The sequence below is a fragment of the Pezoporus wallicus genome, unplaced genomic scaffold (genome assembly GCF_028554395.1).
Source record: "Pezoporus wallicus isolate ANWC-B61680 ecotype Strahan unplaced genomic scaffold, APGP_CSIRO_Pwel_v1 contig_5922, whole genome shotgun sequence".
In the NCBI taxonomy this organism is placed as follows: Eukaryota; Metazoa; Chordata; class Aves; order Psittaciformes; family Psittacidae; genus Pezoporus; species Pezoporus wallicus.
Genome location: NW_026637228.1, coordinates 1,271,433 through 1,289,455, shown reverse-complemented (window position 1 = coordinate 1,289,455; position 18,023 = coordinate 1,271,433). Strand labels below are relative to the sequence as shown.

The following is an 18,023-nucleotide window of genomic DNA, read 5'->3' as shown; positions in this document are numbered from 1 at the left end:
ATGTGTATTGAAAATTAATTAAAGAGTGTGTTTTAGTTGTGTAATGGATATAATCTTTGGTTACATCAGCAAATTTCTGTTGCAATTAATAACAATTAATGGTTTTAAATAAAGGGTCAGGGAAAAGGGCTGTTTTTCATATTAGCTGTATCACATGTACTATTCATCACCTCTGGTTAGATCTAGTGTGATTTGCATGCCCATCTTTTGCTTCCTAAGTGAAAGCATCAAGGAGAGATTAAGTCCCTTTATGAGGAGCATAGGGGAGAAGACTGGATGAACTTAATAGCTTGTCAAAAAGAGACAGTGAATGAAGGAGGTTTAATATGTCATTTGTATTCTTACTTACATCTGGAGGGAGTACAGGTTGTTTTCAGAGGATGTTGTTATCTTGGGTTTAATGCAGCACATCTCTGGCACAGGGCAAGCAGCGGCAGTACTTGCAGAGAATCCATGAAGCCTAACTGAACACAGGCAGATCTCAGTGGAGTGCAGTGTAAGCATATTTTTAGCTGTTATGTTGAATCATTTGAGAAAACTACTTCTGTAAAGCCAGAGATATCATTTAGAGATAGAGAGGTGAAGAGGGGTAAAAGAGAAGCAGGGATTGGTTGTTTTTTGTCTACATAGTGTCAAGATGATGTAGGCCAGTGCTGGTGGGGTACCCCCTTCTGTTATTCTTTTGGTTGAGAATACCTCTTCTCTGATTAATATTTTGACTGTTAGTGATCCCTTCCTGTTCTGTAAGTGAAAACAATATTCCTTACAGTTTTCTGAGGAATGAATAGCCAAGAGGAAGTGTAAATTAGAGTATTTTTTTATGTTTTAAATCCATCAAGGCATGGCCTTGAAGCAAGTCCTGTAAATGCATTGTCCTGCAGTTACCCCAGAGGTCTACAGTCTAACCCAGTATTATCTACCATTCAGTTTGTATGAAATATTAAATGCTGTGAGCAAAATGTTAGATGTGTGGCTCTGCTAGACTGATCAGCAGAGAAATGGTTAATAACATTGACATTTAAATTGCCTTCATGTTAAGTGTCAGTCCTCACTACAGAGCTGAAGAAGAGCTATTGTTTCAGGCAGTCTGTTTGCAGATGCATGAAAACAGTCTCCAGTTGGTTACATAAGGGTCAAGGTTGGGCAAATAGCTTTACAACTCCATGGACAGCAACCATAAAGGAATTGTGTCCTGCCTGCATGTTTTCTCTTTATGCTGTGTGAACCACTGGTGATCTATGAAGTGATGACTGGCAGTGCACTTAAAATAGGGTTGTCACAAGAGAATGTTTTATTTTTGAATTCTCTCTTATTTAGCATCCTAAAATTGTTACATTTCAGGAAATTAATGAAGCCACTAGCAGAGTTCTGAAACAAAATTTAATGCCAGTAGTAGTAGCCTCAAACATGGATTTCTCTGAATTTTCTACTCACAGAATAACTTAATTCTACTTAATGTGGAATTTCACTCAAAATACTCATTGTAGTGCCTAAAAAGCAGAGTATATGAAGTAAAAGCTTAGTAATCACATAGTTTATACATTGTATTTATAAGTTTCAAAATATTGAGGTAGCCTGCTTTCTTGAAAAGTGTAAGATCACTATCATCAGTTTATTAACTATTAAAATTGCAGAATGAAAATGTGAATATAGTTAACTATGCAGTTTTTCTGTAAAACCCACAGAAGAGCAGGAAGAAGGAAGCTGGTGGTTATGTTCAAGTGGGACTGAGATTCAAGAGCTCTGAGCATCATTGGTGCTACTGGAATGACTGTCCTGCAGGGATTTCTTGTGCTGTAACATGTATCCATCCCTTCATGAGATACAAAAGTTTTCATCTCAGTTAAAAACAAGCAAAAACTGTCTGTTAAAATACTGCAAGGTTAAAGTTTTAACCCTAAGAACTACTTTCCAGTTCCTATTGTTAAGTCCTATTCTGAGCATTACTTAACAATAGCAAAATGTACTTTTTAATAGTCTAACTTCTGGCTCAACTGCAGTGTTGAAGGCACTTTCATTAAAACATGAACATGACTTCATCTTTAATTAGCACGTCAAGGCTGGTTACTGATTTGAAATACAGGTTAGAAGGTATTCAGTTCTCTGACAAATTTATCGGAATCATTTATCATGCTTAATCATAGAATCGTTAGGGTTGGAAAGGAGCTTAAGATCATCTAAGGCAAATAATAATAGACAGACCAACACTAATTCTGTTTATTTCAAACTGCTCATAATCTGTGTGCTCATGTTAAAAAAGCGAATGCATTAAGCCATGTTTAGTGAGTGCAAGATGCCACTCTGGGCTCAGACTTTCTTACTGCATCCCAGCCCTTGCAGTATCATTTCAATTTTAAACAAAAAGGAGATGGACAAATACCAGTGTTTTGCCTTTCTTTAATTTCAGTGGCATGTGCTGAGCAAGTAACCCTGAGAATCGAGGGTGCTTTTCTAACAGATGAATTTATGGCATAGGCATTAATAATGCAAATCTCCCCAAGTGCCTGACAAATGTGTCTCATCTGTGAGGGAAGGGACTACTTCTGGTGATAGGAGGATATGTCTCCATGCCAAGTCATTACATGGTCTCTTAGCTCATACTTCCACCGATGTTCTAGTTTTTGAAATGTGAAGCTCTGTCTCGAACTCAAATCAAATCAGAAGCCCATTTTGGATAATTATCATGTGGTAATTCTGTGAGTACTTCTCTGTTCAGACAGAGATGTGGAGGTAGAAGATGCAGCCTGCATCAGTTTAGAGTCTACTGAGTCACTGATTCCATTTCAAAGCAAATGAAAAAGCAGTCTTAATTTTTCTTCCTTGGTTCTCTCCTGGGTGCACAGCTACTGATTTTATGAGGCACTAGTTACATGCTGTCACATATGGATGTTTGCATGTGAGAGTGGTACCGCACAGTGCAATGCTTCCAGAGAAGTTGTAAACCACTATTTCCTTTAACATAGGTATGGTTTCACAGTGTTGGCCCAGTGACTGTTGTATATATCTTTGATGAGATTTAGGCCATTTCATGGAATTTAGCCATTTTACGGAATGCCTTTATTTAAGGTACAGTGTGGCGTGGGTTTGTGTTTTCTGTTATGGCAGTCAAGAGTGTCCACTATAAAAAATTACAAATAATCTGCAGATCACAACTCATAAAAGATTTTGGAGTAAAGCAGAACCCACTTTCAGTATATTATAAAAATATCAAAATAGTCAATCAGTTATATAAACCTGTATCAGTTATTTTTCTGGTTTGTTGGCATAAATTCAGTGAACCATTTTATATGACTGCTTGCACATATGCCTCGCATGAAGAAATTCAAGCCAATGTAACATTGCTTTATACCTTCCTCTGCAATGAATGCTGTAGCCAAAAAATAAATGGGAATCTGAACGTGTAGATGTGAGTGGCAGCCATCCTGTCAGCACCTTGTGGATTGCTCCTGGTAGCTCAATTTATCATAGATGCAAGGAGTGTCTTAGAGCCACCCTGCAACAAGCAGCCTTGATTTCAGGGCTACAACAGAGTAATTTGAGAACAGTGCACGCAAATATGTGCATCCCTCTGTTGCTGATTCAGGTTTTGGTAGTGAGAGAAAAACAGAGACTCTTTTATCTTTGCCTCAGAAAGCTATCACTCACATGGGTTTGTGCTCCTTTATTCTTCCACTTATCAATGCATAGAATGGAAGTGAAAAAAAAACCCACCCTTTCTTGTAAGGGAGTTGGCAGTAGGGGTGACTGCATCACTGATGGGAATGCAGGTGGAGGCCCTCTGTTCTGCTTCTGGATCACACAAGGCTGAAGCAGGTAACTGAGCTCATGCTTCCTGTCTCACTGCAGTTCCTCTCTGGCTCCCTCCATCTGGCACAGAGTCTAGGAGCCAGTGAAAAGCTGTGGCACTATACTGGGAGCTGAAGTGCCAGCACCACAAAAGAGAAGTGGAGACAGAAGCTTAAGCCTCCTTAACTACCTCCTGTTTACTCTGGTTTTGGCCGGTAGCATCTCTCTGTTTGGACTCCCTAATCATTTGTGTTGTGAGTAATCTTGGAGCTTTGTGCGTGTTTTGCAAAACTGCCTGGCAAACAGGCAAAGGAAAATAGAGCAAAGTCATTTTTGTGCCATCCCTAAAAAAAAGTAAGCCTGCAAAGCCTATATACAAAGATTATTCTTTTATTTACTTATTTTAAAGTATGTTTTAGAAGAAAATAGGGGCCCGGTATAAATCGATGTACATTTTATTGAAGCCAGTTTGCAACAGTTAAGATGCGACGTTTTTCTCTTGTAAACTCCTGTAGCAGGAAATACGACTTTTTGAGTTGGATTTGTTAAATTCAGTAATGCCTTCTCACAACTTTCAAATACACTGGTGAAGCAAGTACTTTCTTGTATTACCAGTTGGACCTACTTGGATATCTAGGAATTTGATGACTCCAGCTGCAGACACAGTTTTGCTACCTGTGCATGTGAAAGAGATGAATGTATTTTTATGCATAGCTGCATGCACATTTTTGACAATCTGGGAATGCAGGGGTTCTGTGAAGCACTCAGTAAAATGCATACCAAATGCAAAGCAGCACATTGCTAAATCTATCTAAGTTCAGTAATTTATCTTTTTGTTATTCGATAACTGTGGAAGAATGGTGACTGAGTATGGACAGATCACTTTTGAATGGGTGGTGGGGGGAAAATTATAACTGTGACAACCAGTTCAATTCAAGAGCATTCTTAGATCCTTAAGCCAATGAATGAATCCAACCTCAGGATATTAATTTGATATCCTTAAAAACAGTTAATGTGTTTTGTTGTTTTGTGTTATTTGGTTGAGCAGATGGCAATGGTTTTGACACAATTCAGTTTTTTATTTTTCCTCTTTTCTTGCAAAAAGACAAGGCTCTTTTTCCCACTTTGTCACAGCTGGTTACCAATCAATCTCAATTCACGGTACAGTGATGATAGCACATGTTGTTCAGGGGCCAAATCTGATTGGGTTGCATTTTCAGCAGTGTTTCATACGAAAAAAATTGCGTCTGTATGGCAGTGACTGTCAGCATACTATTGTACAACTGTCATTAATCAAAACCAGCAACAATGAATGCATTCATATGTGCCAGAAACTGCCAGATTTCACTCAAAATCACCCAATTTCTATTAGAATTTCCTCACCAGCAGTGTTTTCTCATCTGCTTGTTGTCTGTCTCTTTTTTCCTTTCCAGTTCCCTGCCCACCCCTTCCTTCTCGGTTAATTAAAAGCAGACCTGCTCTAACTATTACTGGTAGAACAGGAATTATGTAACGTGGTGCCCAAAAGTGGCTGGTTTGTATCTAAGGCTGTTTGAAAGACCTCTCCCAGCTCAGTCTGATGGCTGAAGTCTGAGCTGAACCAAAAGGTTAAGCACCTCCAAATGTTTAGCAAAGAGAAGTACTTAAAATCAGTTAGATGGCCATAAACATGTGGAACTGGTGTCTGACACCCTGTGTTTTTAGCTGAATGTTGGCATTAATTGGCTAGGAGTCAGCAATATTTGGGCAATGTGTCAGAAGGTGTTTCTTGACACTGCACATATTCTGAAGGCATTACCTTCTTAGTGCACTGTCAGAGTTAAGGACCAACTTAACCAGTAAACCCTGGTTTTCTGCCATTCCATCATCGGTCCAAGAGTCTGGTAATATCTCTCTGTGACTGGGATTAGCAGTCAGAGAGGCTCTGATCCTGATTCCCAAGTGTTCAGTATCACTAATCCAGATGAGACTGAACGTCTCCACAAACTCAGGTAGAAGCATCTTGCTATGGGAATAGGAAGCTCTGGGGAAGAGAAGAGATGAAACACTCTTCAAGATGGATGTTTGAGAAACTGAAAACATATTCAGGCTTCACTCCCTGTTACTTCACGGTCCCTTTCTCACACAAGTCCCTTGTGCTGCTGCGGACCAGGCTAAAAGCCAGTTTCCTTCCTGCTTCATCTGTCAAAGCTCTTCACCGAACCGTGGTGACTTCTGGGGACAGCGTGGGTGGAACAGATGCCTGAGGGGCAGCGTTTCAATACTTCAGCACAGCAGATGGTTATAATGTCCCATGGGTCCATCTATATATGAATCTAATTGCTAGATGCCATGTTCTGTCAGGGTGGTCCAATATCCCAGTATGGCCTTGTTGGAGGAGCAAACCAGAAGAGCTGGACCTGTCCTTGAAGTAATTGATAACTGGCCTGAAATAGTGACATGTTTACGCCACCCTCTGTTTCACGGCCCAACAGGAAGGTGATGGCTGTACCCGGCACCGCGTCCTGGCATGCCATGCAGCCTTTGCACAATGTGCATGATTGGCAGGTGCAGACATAAAGGCTGCCGAAGCCTCCAAGGCAGCTGGCTGGCATGCCTGCACCAGCACATTGGTGACATGAAGAAGAGCGAGTCAGCTGCAGCCCAACAACAGACTGGAGGGCCCTGTCCCAGGCTGCCTGCATCCCAGTTCAAGCAAGCGCTCAGGTTCAGTCCCACTGCCCGTCTGATTTTCTCTCGGCAGTGGTAAGTGAAACACAAGGATGTTATTTGTCCCAAAGAAAAGCAATTAAATCAATGAATAATTGTTGCCCAGGTTTATAGCTGTGATTCCTATATCCAGCTCATGTTTATATTACAACAGATCTCAGTTTTCTCATCTTACAGGAGCTGAATGCAACTTTATATTTCTAGTCCCCTAGGGCTGGCCTCATGTCAAGAAAATAACCATTTTTTCTTGCTGCAATTCTATGGTCGCCCAAGGCAAATAACTGCTCCATCGTTGTGGGGTACTGTTGTCATATTCTTGAGATTTTTAAGGGAGGCAATTTGCCTTTTCTGTCTTATGAAAACAGTGATTTCTATTTGCCATTGACTGGTGCAGCACAGCATGCAAAATGACATAATTTGTGAGCAGGCAAGAAGAAATGTTCCTCAACTGCATAGAGCTGTTGAATGTAGTTGTAATAGATCTGTACTGCTCCAGACACTGCACAGTAAGTTCTCCAGTATTCTCCGCTATCCCCCTCAATGTCACTACACTAGCAAAAAAAATTGTCCCTAAACATTTGCCACGGCATGTGCTTATTCTTCACCTTGGCATGTCTCTTATTCCTTAGTTAAACCTGAGGTACTGCATTTACATGTGATTAAGTGTAACTCCTAACAAAAAGGTATTATATGTGTTTGTGCTCATCTCTGACGGGAATGGTTGACCTCAGTTTGGTCTTTCTAAATGTTTTTGTTTTGCTAATGAATAGCATGTACTTAGTGAATATGGAATGATGTATTGTGGTGAGTGTGAAAAAGATGTCTTGACTTGTCTTTATTCTTAGAATTGCTACTAATGCTCTAATTGATGTTGTAAGCTTTAATTAGACATAACAGAACTTTAAATGTTTCAACTTATAGTATCCTTTGAGTTAAGATGCTTTAAACTCTGTTACCACACAGTGCTCTCTCTACAAACATATCCTACAGGAACCAACAGCAATGTGTATTATGTACACAGAAATAAGCATTTAAAAATAATCATAGAGGCTTACAACATTCCTGTAACTAGCTGCACTGCATTCTTATTCATCAAAACATTTAAGGGTGCTCTTCCATATGATTTCAGTACGTTTGCTGAACAAGTCTACAAGGTCTTCTTTACTGTATAACATAGAGAAAGTAAATTAATTCTTCTGAAGTTATGTCATAAGTGTGTATGCAGGGAGAAAGAGTACTGACATCTCCTGCAGTAAAGATATCTCTTTAGTTTCATATTCAATTTCACTGTTTAATGCATGAGAATCCGAAGCTAACTCTAGGTCCAAGGTGACTTGAAGTATCATGGGCTTATGTCTAGAAGAAATGTTGGTGAAAATAATTTTACAAGAAAGTATTTCAAGAGTAAAATATCAGTGCTGAAAAACAGGGTTTTCCTGATTTAGAAGCCAAAGAAATTTCATACAAAACAAAGTCTCCCATTGACATAAATGAGCTTTGGATCAGAGCCTACAATAGTTTGTTAGAGCCTAAAATGTAAGCATGACTTGTACAGGATAATAACAGTTTAACTGAAAATATTTTTCTAGGTGTAAGCGCTCTAAATGCCTCGAGAATGAATGTTCACTGCATGCTGAAGTACTTTGTATTATTTCAAGTGTTATACATCTTCATAGTTTTAGAATTATTACAGCAATAGCAACAAAAAAAAACAACAAAAAAACAGACAAAGCATAACAGAATTATTTCTGATTTATTTTAAGAATTGTCATTGTCCACCCTTAATGAATCATTTCGTGAAATTGATAAATCTCCTTTTATGTTCCTCTTCAATAAATGTCACCTTCCAGAGCTTAAATATATTTTTTATTGTTTGTAATTGTGTAGTGTCAGATCCTACCAACATGTTTGCAGTGTCCCTATGGGGTTGCTGCTGTAGAGAGAAACTATATATAAAGGGAAATTTCCAAATCAGCAAAAGGTAAAAAGCATAGCTCACATAGTTAAAGGCATGATAAACCTGAGCTGTCATGTATTGATAACTGATGTCTGATAGCTTAATTTTATCTTATTGCTCTAGATCAAGGGCAAAGTGAATGATATTATTAATAAAGCCCTAATACTGAGAGAACATAGCAATACTAATTTTATGTAAAGTTTTTAACTAATGCAGACTGCAATAAAAATGTCATGAAGATTAATGCTTGGTGGAATTATCTAATGCTAGATAATAATTTATCTTCCAAAGTTGGCTCCAGGATAGATTCAGACTGGCATGTTCCAGGTGAGAGTTTTTGTTCATTAATGTTGTCCAAAGAGAGTGTTCTCATTCTTTTTCTGTAACGCAGGTATGACATCAAAGATGACTATACTTTGCGTATTAAGAAGGCCATGAGCACAGATGAAGGAACCTACACATGCATTGCCGAGAATCGAGTTGGAAAAGTGGAAGCTTCTGCTACCCTCACTGTGCGAGGTGAGTGTTCCTGTGGAGGGAGGGCCTGTCCCCTGTATGGATAAGTTGCTTTCTGATGAAGTGGATCATGTCCTTGCCTGGTATTGTCTGGGTTTCACATACCCTTTGCCGTTACCTGAAATGCACTGATTTATAACAAAGGTGAAATCCTGGTCCTGTTTGTGTTTCCAGCAAAATCTGAACTGGCTCCAGTAGGATAGAATCTCCCTGCAGTTAAAGAGCTGTTCCAATGTTGTTGTTTTTTATTGAACAGATGCATATATATGCATAAGCAAGCACCACATAACTGTGAGCATAGACTTTAATATGTGAGCCAGCAGCTTAGGGTATTATTCTTTCTCTAGTCAGTATAAGGAATATAGTAAGTAACCATGTTTATTAATGGCAAACATAGTGCAGATGTGTTTATGTGACTAGCTCTGCCATAATTAAACTCTCTGCCATTACTCCTTATCTGAAAGATGAACCCTAGCCAAAGGAAAAGAAAATTCTAATTAAATTTTGTAAGTATTACAAGGTAAAGACTAACCTGTTCTCTTCTAAAATATTCTTGGTCTCTGATATCCACTCATTGTTTATGTGCTGCTATTTGATGTGAGCAGGTTTTAAGACCGGTAGAATAACGAGTTGCCAAAATGTCTTTTGTGGCAGTAGATATAGACATGTTAAAGATTACAGGGAAAGAAAAAGTTTCTAGACTAATATTTCCATATGAGTAAATAAAATATAATAGTTATTACTTCATTGCAAAAGATAAGCAGCAATTTGGTACAATGGATATCATGCAGACACTATTTCACAGTTTAGTGGTGCATGCTGATGGTTTTCAGTAGAGCTGTGAAAGGTTAATAAAAACATTTTTAGCTTTATCTGTCCTCCTCTTTTCATACACATTAAATCAAATGTTCAAAGTCTCAATGGATTGCTTTATTAGAACTGGGGTCAACTGACCCAAGAGGCCAGCTTCCATTTCCATCCATTTAATGCATGGACACAGTTCAGTTTAATTTGCTGAATTCAAAGGGGAAAAAAAAAGAACCGAGTGGCTTTGCTGGGGGGGAAATGTTAGTATATAACAAAGAAAAAAGATTACTGTGATAATCCATCTCCTAAAATATCACCTCAGTGTTCACTTTAGACAATAAGTGATAATGCAGCTCTTCCCATTTTAAGCTGAAGAAATGGGTTTACCTGCTATATGCTTGTGTAAGAGATTGTTCTTCCATTATGTATTATAAGAAAAATAGTCACTGCAGGGAACTCCCAGATATACTCTCACTCTATTTTGTCACAGGCACAGTCATGGTATCCGACAAACCTGGCAACCAATTCACTGGACTTTATACGCTCCTAGGCTTGTGTCTACTTTTTACATACTGGAGCAAGCCTTGCAGATTTGCTACCAAGAGTTGTGATATAAACAATAGCTAGAACCAAGCAAAAAATCCTTTGAAATCACTGAAGCTTGAACTTGATGAAATTAAGGTGAAAAAACCTGAGGAAATATATAATTTAATCGATTTTCCTGCAGTAAAAGCAGGTTTTCATTATCTTGGATACTCTCCCCCCCTCACCACCCCCCCAGGTTTCTCATTTACAGTCAAATAGATAGTGTTTATCCAACACAAAAGAAACCACAATATTATAAGCATATTAAATGTTCAGAATATGACAGAAAATGAGAAAAAAAACCCAAGAAATTCAATATAGAAGGCCATTACTCTGAATTTTCTGAAAACAAAGGACTGAGCAAACTCACATTGACTTTAACAGGACCACAAACAACAGTCTTTTTAGTTAAAGGAAGCCTTAATTATATATTCTTAAACTTTTGCCAGTTTTGTCCGAAAGCACTTTTACCGTAACCGCTTGACATGCAGAAGAGCAAAACCATGTAGCATTTCAGAATGTACTTTTGAGGGCACCTTGCTCCTTGCAGGTGTTATGTAGTTACTACTGCAAACCTGGCAACAACAGCATAATCCTTAGCTCCTTCATGCATGGCTCCATCTTCTCAAAGCCAAGGGATGAGGATGCAGTCAGGAAGTTTGTGTTACAGAGTCACAAACAACAACAGAATTTGAATTCTGTGACTGAGCCTTCATGCCCTGTCTTGGAAAGATGCATATTCACCCTTATTCCCCATCTCTCTGCAGAAGAAGGAATAAGTCCATAATAGCAGAAGCCAGAAAGTCTTCAAATAGATGATGGGATGATAAGGGGCAGCAGGCTTGAGATAGTTAAACAAAGTGGGTATTGCAAAGTATAGATAAAGCCATAGAAAGGCTGAAAAATAAGAAAGTCCTTGCATACTGTGTTACGTTTGCATCTGCACATATTGCATTTGGCCCTAGCCTGCACATAAGCATATAGAGCTGGTAAACTTATTAAAAAGAAAAAGGTGTGGGGGGAAATCCCTGTGCTGTTGCTCAGAATGTTGTAGCTACTTCTGCTGCTGAAATAAGGGAAGTTTTGCCTACACAGTTGCAACCTGGAGTCAATTTTATGTCCAACTTTTAAGCTCTTCTGAAAGGGGATGTCTTTATTTTATTAACAGAGGGGCTGACAGGCCTCTTCCCGAGCACAAGTATAATGAAGGGCTGTTGCTATAATCAAGAAATCAACTTGTTGCAGCAGCAGCAGCAGCTTTCAATCTTTGTATCAGCCTGAAACAGTATTAAACTGTCGATCATTTAGCAGCAATGTTTTTAGGAAGTAGAAGTTATCTAAGCAGTGATTTGGGAAGTTCTGGCTTGAAATCCCTGCGGCCATTTCAGCCTATTTGTTATATTTTCATCAGCACTGTCAGTGAGGAAAAAGCAGTGTGCTGTAAACTTTCACGCCCTTTATTGAATGAGAAAAACTGTCCTGGGCTTTCTGTAGCCCTTACTGCTGTACTGACTGGTCATGCTTAAAATTCAATTGGTATTTGACTCAGAAAGCAAACACCTTGCATTTACTGGCATGACATTTGGCAGTCTGAGGCTTAAATTAATGTGTTCATCTTGGTCCAAAAGTTTGTGCTAATGCAATGCAATTTTTCTTTTATCAGGCATTAACAATGATACTTGATGATGGCATGTGAAGATACTAAAAATGCTTCTCAGAGAATGGTTCCAGTCAGCTTGTTTAGATGCTATGCTCAAGTAAATGTGATAATAGTGGCACGTGGCTAAGCAACAACAGTAAATATTGTACTTAGGCTGTCATTTGAGGGGTTAGCAATCATGGTAGTATCCATAGTAGAAGGTAACATTACACGTCATGCATTCTGACAGATATTCTTTTCTTTTTTTAATTTCTTTTTTATGTTCTCACTACACCATTGTAATGTCAACAGCTCGCCCCGTTGGTAAGTAACCATCCTTCTATCCATTTTAGCATGGCTTCATGCAATGCTTCATCTTTCATTTGCAACAGCATTTAACTGGCTGAAATTAGCAGCCAGTGCTTAATAGTTTTAACTGTCTAACCCCAGGCAAGTGATTTTGACTGACAAAGTGCTTTTTCCAAACTTTGTGTTTTCTGCTGTGTCATGTATAAATGCATTTGCCTAATCACCAATAAATACCAATCATCTAAACAGGGTGGGTGTGATGATACCTAGCCAAAATCTCATTCAGCTGCTTTTAACAGTCTCTTTAAGGGCCCGGTATAAAAGCCATTGAAATCAACAGAGAGGCTTGTTTTGACTTCGGTGAGCTTCTATCAGGCCTTACACGATCAGCTCATTATGCTTTTATTGCATAGCAGTAAAAGCACAGGCTTTGCATGTCCTGTCTTACTTGTATCTTTCAAAGAGTTTTGAAATTAAGTAGTCCTAAAATCGAAGAGGGAATAGAGTCGATTTCTGTGCTTGTTATGAAAGTTCATCATTGCTTTTTGTCTTTGGTCATCTTGGAGTGCATTTTGGAATGCACTGTATAGGATGCAGGCTGTTTGGAATAACAAGTCCAGAGGAACACAACCCTGGATTTTTAATTTTCACACTGAAAATTTTACTTTTTATTCCTATGCCTTTGAAATTATTTCTGAGATTTATAAAAGTATGACTGAGCGTAATGGAAAATTTGTAACTGTCAGTAGCTGAAATTCACTTTTGGTGTTCCGAAATACCCTGAACAGATTATTTCATTTTCTTTCACAGATGTTTTCTCTGTGCCTACATGAATTTTCTAAATAATTTAACTAGTTGCACTGCTCTTCTGATTCCTGCAGTTTCTGTTTAGTTGTATCTTTTAGAATAATAATAATATTACTCTGATCTGTTTGGATTAGCGTAAGAAGTCTGCACTGGGTTTTATGGAGATTGATGAGAGATTTGTTCTTTATTTAGGCAGAACCTTTGTTAGGTTTTGACTAAAGTTTGTGAGTTTGAACTTGTCACAGCTCTTTATTGTTAGGAGGAAGAAATTTTGAAAAATTTAAAGGTAAAATCCAGGTTAGGCCTCTCTTTCAAGAACTAATGTGATCCCATGCTTATTAACTTGCTTAGACTAGCATACATAGAACCAAGCCAACTACCTCTGCAGTCACAGCATAGCTTATTGACATCTGGAGAATTCCCTGTGCAGAATGGAAGGTCACTGTTCTCTGTTTGGGATTTTGATAGCAAGCTTTAAGCCCCAGTCACTACTGTATTATTCTGGCATTATGCTAGTTCTCAAGAACTTAATTCCCAGGAGATGTAACAGTGTAAATCTGGAGTAAATTCATAAGAAAATTTTCCTTTGCTTAGAAACTCTAGTGTGAGTTTAGTATACTTGTAATATAAACCTCTCAGAGAGAGGAGGGTTTATGGCTCGTTCTTCATTCCCTAAGAAAATGCTACAGCATTAAAAGTATTTTACTTCTAGATATTTTTCTCACTTTGCTGACTCTTAAAGGCAAGAAGAAACATCACAAAGTAGAGACTTTCAGGCTCTGTGAAAGCCACATAAAACAGATGACTGGAGATTCACAAGAAAATGATAGGTTTCAGCAATGTTAATGATACCTCCACGGATTCTTTTTTCAAGACCTTTCATTAAGTCATTCATGATTCCATTTCCAAAGCTTATACAGAGGCTTCTGGTCTCAAGTCCTTATGTCCAGGTTTATGGTCCACTTGTGTGACCATTCTGTTGTCAGTTTGGCATATTCCCTCCCTATGTTATTTTATATTGTTGCAAGCGAACATCTGGTACAAAGGAAATTCTTCTTTTATGTGGTTTATTCAGGAAACAAATTAGAATGGTTGATCTTAATTATTATATGAGCATATGGTCTTTATCAAACTATTTAATTTAGTGATTGTCTTTGTGAGCTGTGAAAAGATAGTTAAGTAAATAAGTCCAACCCCAAAGATATTTAACATATAGAACTACTGTACAAGTGTGTGTGTAATTGCCGTGTATAAGCAGATCAGTTTCTTTACATCACTTTCATCTGTTCCTGTGCCTGCAGAAAAGGCAATGTTGTCCATACAGTAGCTATATCTTTCTTGTTTTCTGCTTAAGGATCTGAAATGAAACTGATCTCTACGGTTCATATCTCTGTTTCATTCAAAGAGTAGGCAAAGCAGGCAGCTACCTATCCTGAGTTTTGAAAATTTAAAGCCCATTAAGTCAAAACAAAGTAACTTCCCTCTCCGCCACTAGTTTTCCACCAGGAAGCCCAAGCAATCTTCTGTTAAAATTGTCATTTGACAAGAATGGTGAGTCAAAGTTTGTTGCATCTTTTTTTGTTCAGGAAGTTCACCAGAATGCAGAGCAAAAATACCTCTCCTTACAGAAAGGTGGCTACGGCAAACACTACTCAATGCTAGCAAGCTTGCAGATCTCAAGGAGGCTGATGTTTTAAGGAAGGTATATTTATGTAGTCATACGTATATGTTAAACTGCAGGGAAGCAGTTTCAAAGTTTATGTTCTTTTGTAACACCTGAGACTTTTATAGGTACCTCTACCTTTCATCACTACCTTCAATTCAAAGCAGACAGGGTTTGTCTTTGTTGTGTTTTAAACAAGACCAAACCATTTTCTTGCAATGGCTTGTCACTGAAGAATAGAGAAACATACTTTTAATGTTCCAGGATTGCAATTCTTGTTGCAAATGGAATAATTTTCATTTTCTATTCAGTTTTTCCTGTTTCAAATATTTATATTCTGTTAGTTGTGACATTTTTATTTAAATTTCAGCTTGAGTGGAAAATTCAGGAGTGAGATTACCAATGGCCATGTTCAAGCAGTTATTAGCATATGGTACATACTACATAGACAAAACGAGGTACGATTCTGCCCGAGGTGGATGGCAGCTGGTGAATTTAACAACTCTATGCCAGATTACTCGTCATGTTTGGATTTGCTGCTAGGCATAAATGTGTTACCCATTTCTAAAATAGATGTTCTCTTATTTATAACCTTTTGAAAAGATTTCTGACAGGATTTACAACAGATGGGTTTAGGAAACAAGATATTTATCCCTATTTAGACCATTTTAACTCATTAGATGGATTTTCCAGATGAGCAAGTTAGTGGGTTTTTTTTTCACTTTTGCATTCTGCTGTGTTTCTTATGGCAGTTGGATGGGGAAATAGCTGCTAAAAGCAGCACAAAAGGTGGGAGGAGCATAAGTTTCATATAGTCCCACTGAAAGTAGCACTAACCTTCTTTTCAACAGCAGTTGTTAAACTGCTTTGAGAAGGGAGACCTGAAGTTCAAATTAAAGATCTACGAAGATCTGTCTGATGTTTCAGTTACCTTTTTACTAATCATCCAAGAAGTCATTCAGATGACAGAGTACTCAGTTTTTGAATTGATTTCAACTACATCCAAGTGAAAATACAGTTCTTTACATTTCAGTTGCCTTGCAGTATGTCAGATTTACTTAATTTATTGTCATTTATTATGACTTCTCTTCCCAGAAGGAAGCTACGTGCAGCAAATAGCGATACTTTTGCCACCTGGATAGGAATTAAGTATTTGGAATTCACTAAGGAGAATCTCCCACTAATGGGAGACCAACCAAGCTACAAAAACTTCACTTCCCTCCCATGTTAAAGAAGAGAGAAACAAATAAGACACATGCTGTGAATTTTCCAAATTTCATAATAATTAAACACAGTCTATTCACAGTTAAGTGCAATGTGACTGTATGATGGATTTCACTCTGCTCTGGGAAGTTTTCCTGACATAAATCAGCCTGGCATGACTTAATGATCTGTTAAGGGTGGTGCAGCATGAAATGTAAAATAGAAATGACTATATCTTAAAGTGCATTAGGTGTTGTGACTAGAAATTATGTTGTTTGTTGTTGTTAGATGGTGCAGATTGGTGAGAAGCATCTCTCTCTATTCTTCTCCATTCTGACTCTTGTAGGGAAAGTCTGTGTAGGATGAATGCTTTTCTTTTTAGTATGTTCATGAATATGTCACCTTCACTAGAGTCACTGAGGATTTATAAAAGCTCAGTAATGGCAATTGGTGTGTGTCGGAAGAGGTGAGATCATGCTTGGCAGTGGCAGAAATCTCAGATCTGTATCACAGTGTGGAAAATATCCTGTCTGCCTGCTACCACCTATAGAACTTTTCAGAAGAGGGTAAGGACATGAGTGGATATTAGGCTTCTTGGATTTGTTCTTTCCATGAGTGAAAGAATAACACATCATTCTTGTGTAAAATAGGCAAATTCTTCAGATTAAAGAGAAAGGGTTGCCATGGAATGAAATTGAGATTTCTTTGTATACCAGGAAGAGCTAAAATATGAAGCTGACTTGTCCTGACGCTTCTTAGCCTTTTAAAAACCAGACTAAAAATCCTAAAGTCCCATCATTTCTACTTTGGCAAAAGTCCATTTTTGCCACTGGACATAAAATTGAATCCTGTAATGACTTCAGATACCATAGAAATATGTTTGGAGTATATAGGCTAGAATGGCTTAGCAGGTGGACACTGAGCACATTAACCACCAAGCATTTAAGTACTAGTCCACAAAACATGGCTTCAGTTCCAGTTCCTCCAAGTCTTCTTAGGTATGCCTGATAGCAGTCAGAACAGAAACACAGAAGAGCTGATAGAGGAGGATTCTTCTTCAATGATAGATGTGAAAGATGGCAGTATATGTACTGGAAGTTTTAGCATGTCATATTGTGATATCCTGGCTCATTCCACTATGGCACCAAGTATTTACTAGCACTCATATTAGAGAAAACACATTTACAGCAAGTGCAGGAAGGGATCAAGCACCATTTTTTTATTGCTGAACTCCAGCTTGGGAAGGTTTTAGGAAGTTCAGTGTGTAAATCTTTTTTAACCTTCCAGAAGCATGCTCAAATCAGAAGGCATTATTTTCTTACTTCAGTGGATTCTGGGTATCTTCATAAGTCTTTGAAGATGAGTGTATGAAAAGGTCTTTTGATGTGTTGGTTGCTTCCCCCCAAAATTTTCCCTTTATGTTTCCTTTAAGTCACTTATGTTTCCTTTAAGAGCAATGTGGAGCTCAATACATTAATCTATTCACTTTTCCCTTTACTTGTTTGCTCAGTTGCTGCTAGCCATATTACAGTTAGGTAATTACTGGATATTACTCAACAGCAAAACTACTGTGTGCCCTATTTGTTGAACACTAGCATTTTCAGTCAGCATAAAGAGTCTTTTTTTCTTCCTCGCTCCTTTTCCTCTCTTCACTTAACAGTGGCCCAAATTGAGCAGAGATTGTCCTCTCTGCCTTTTTTATTCTCAAGCGTAAACAAGCCAGGAATTCATCTTTCTCACTGTAGATGTAGCCTATTAGCCTGTCTAAGCTCTTTACTCTTCTCATCGTCTTCTTAGCTCTTCACCATGTGAATTCATGTTTTTTTTCTGAAGGAGATAACCAGATTACGCTCATTATTTTGATGAAATCTTACTATATCAGCAAGGGGTATGCTTTTCATTTTTAAACACATTACCAGCAAACCCTCCTGCTATCTCCCATGACAAAAGGAATCACGGCAGATTACATGTTGTTTTGTTGGCATAATTTGTTTTGTTTGCTAAACTCACAGAAAGTGTAGTAGCAAAAGCCATTCCGTAAT

General features: G+C 38.2%; 1 protein-coding gene across 19 annotated transcripts in view; it reads left to right on the top strand.

Annotated features, from left to right (window-relative positions):
• ROBO2 (roundabout guidance receptor 2) overlaps nt 1-18,023 on the top strand; it is a 1,076,913-nt gene that overhangs the window by 950,725 nt on the left and 108,165 nt on the right. For 13 of the 19 annotated variants that reach the window (XM_057404328.1, XM_057404327.1, XM_057404342.1 and 10 more), the window contains 2 exons: nt 8,844-8,971; nt 12,312-12,323. In XM_057404328.1, the coding sequence (XP_057260311.1) occupies nt 8,844-8,971; nt 12,312-12,323 (140 nt within the window). Of the gene's footprint in view, nt 1-8,843; nt 8,984-12,311; nt 12,324-18,023 lie in introns of all 19 variants that reach the window. The other 6 variants (XM_057404343.1, XM_057404336.1, XM_057404341.1 and 3 more) reach the window with 2 other exon arrangements.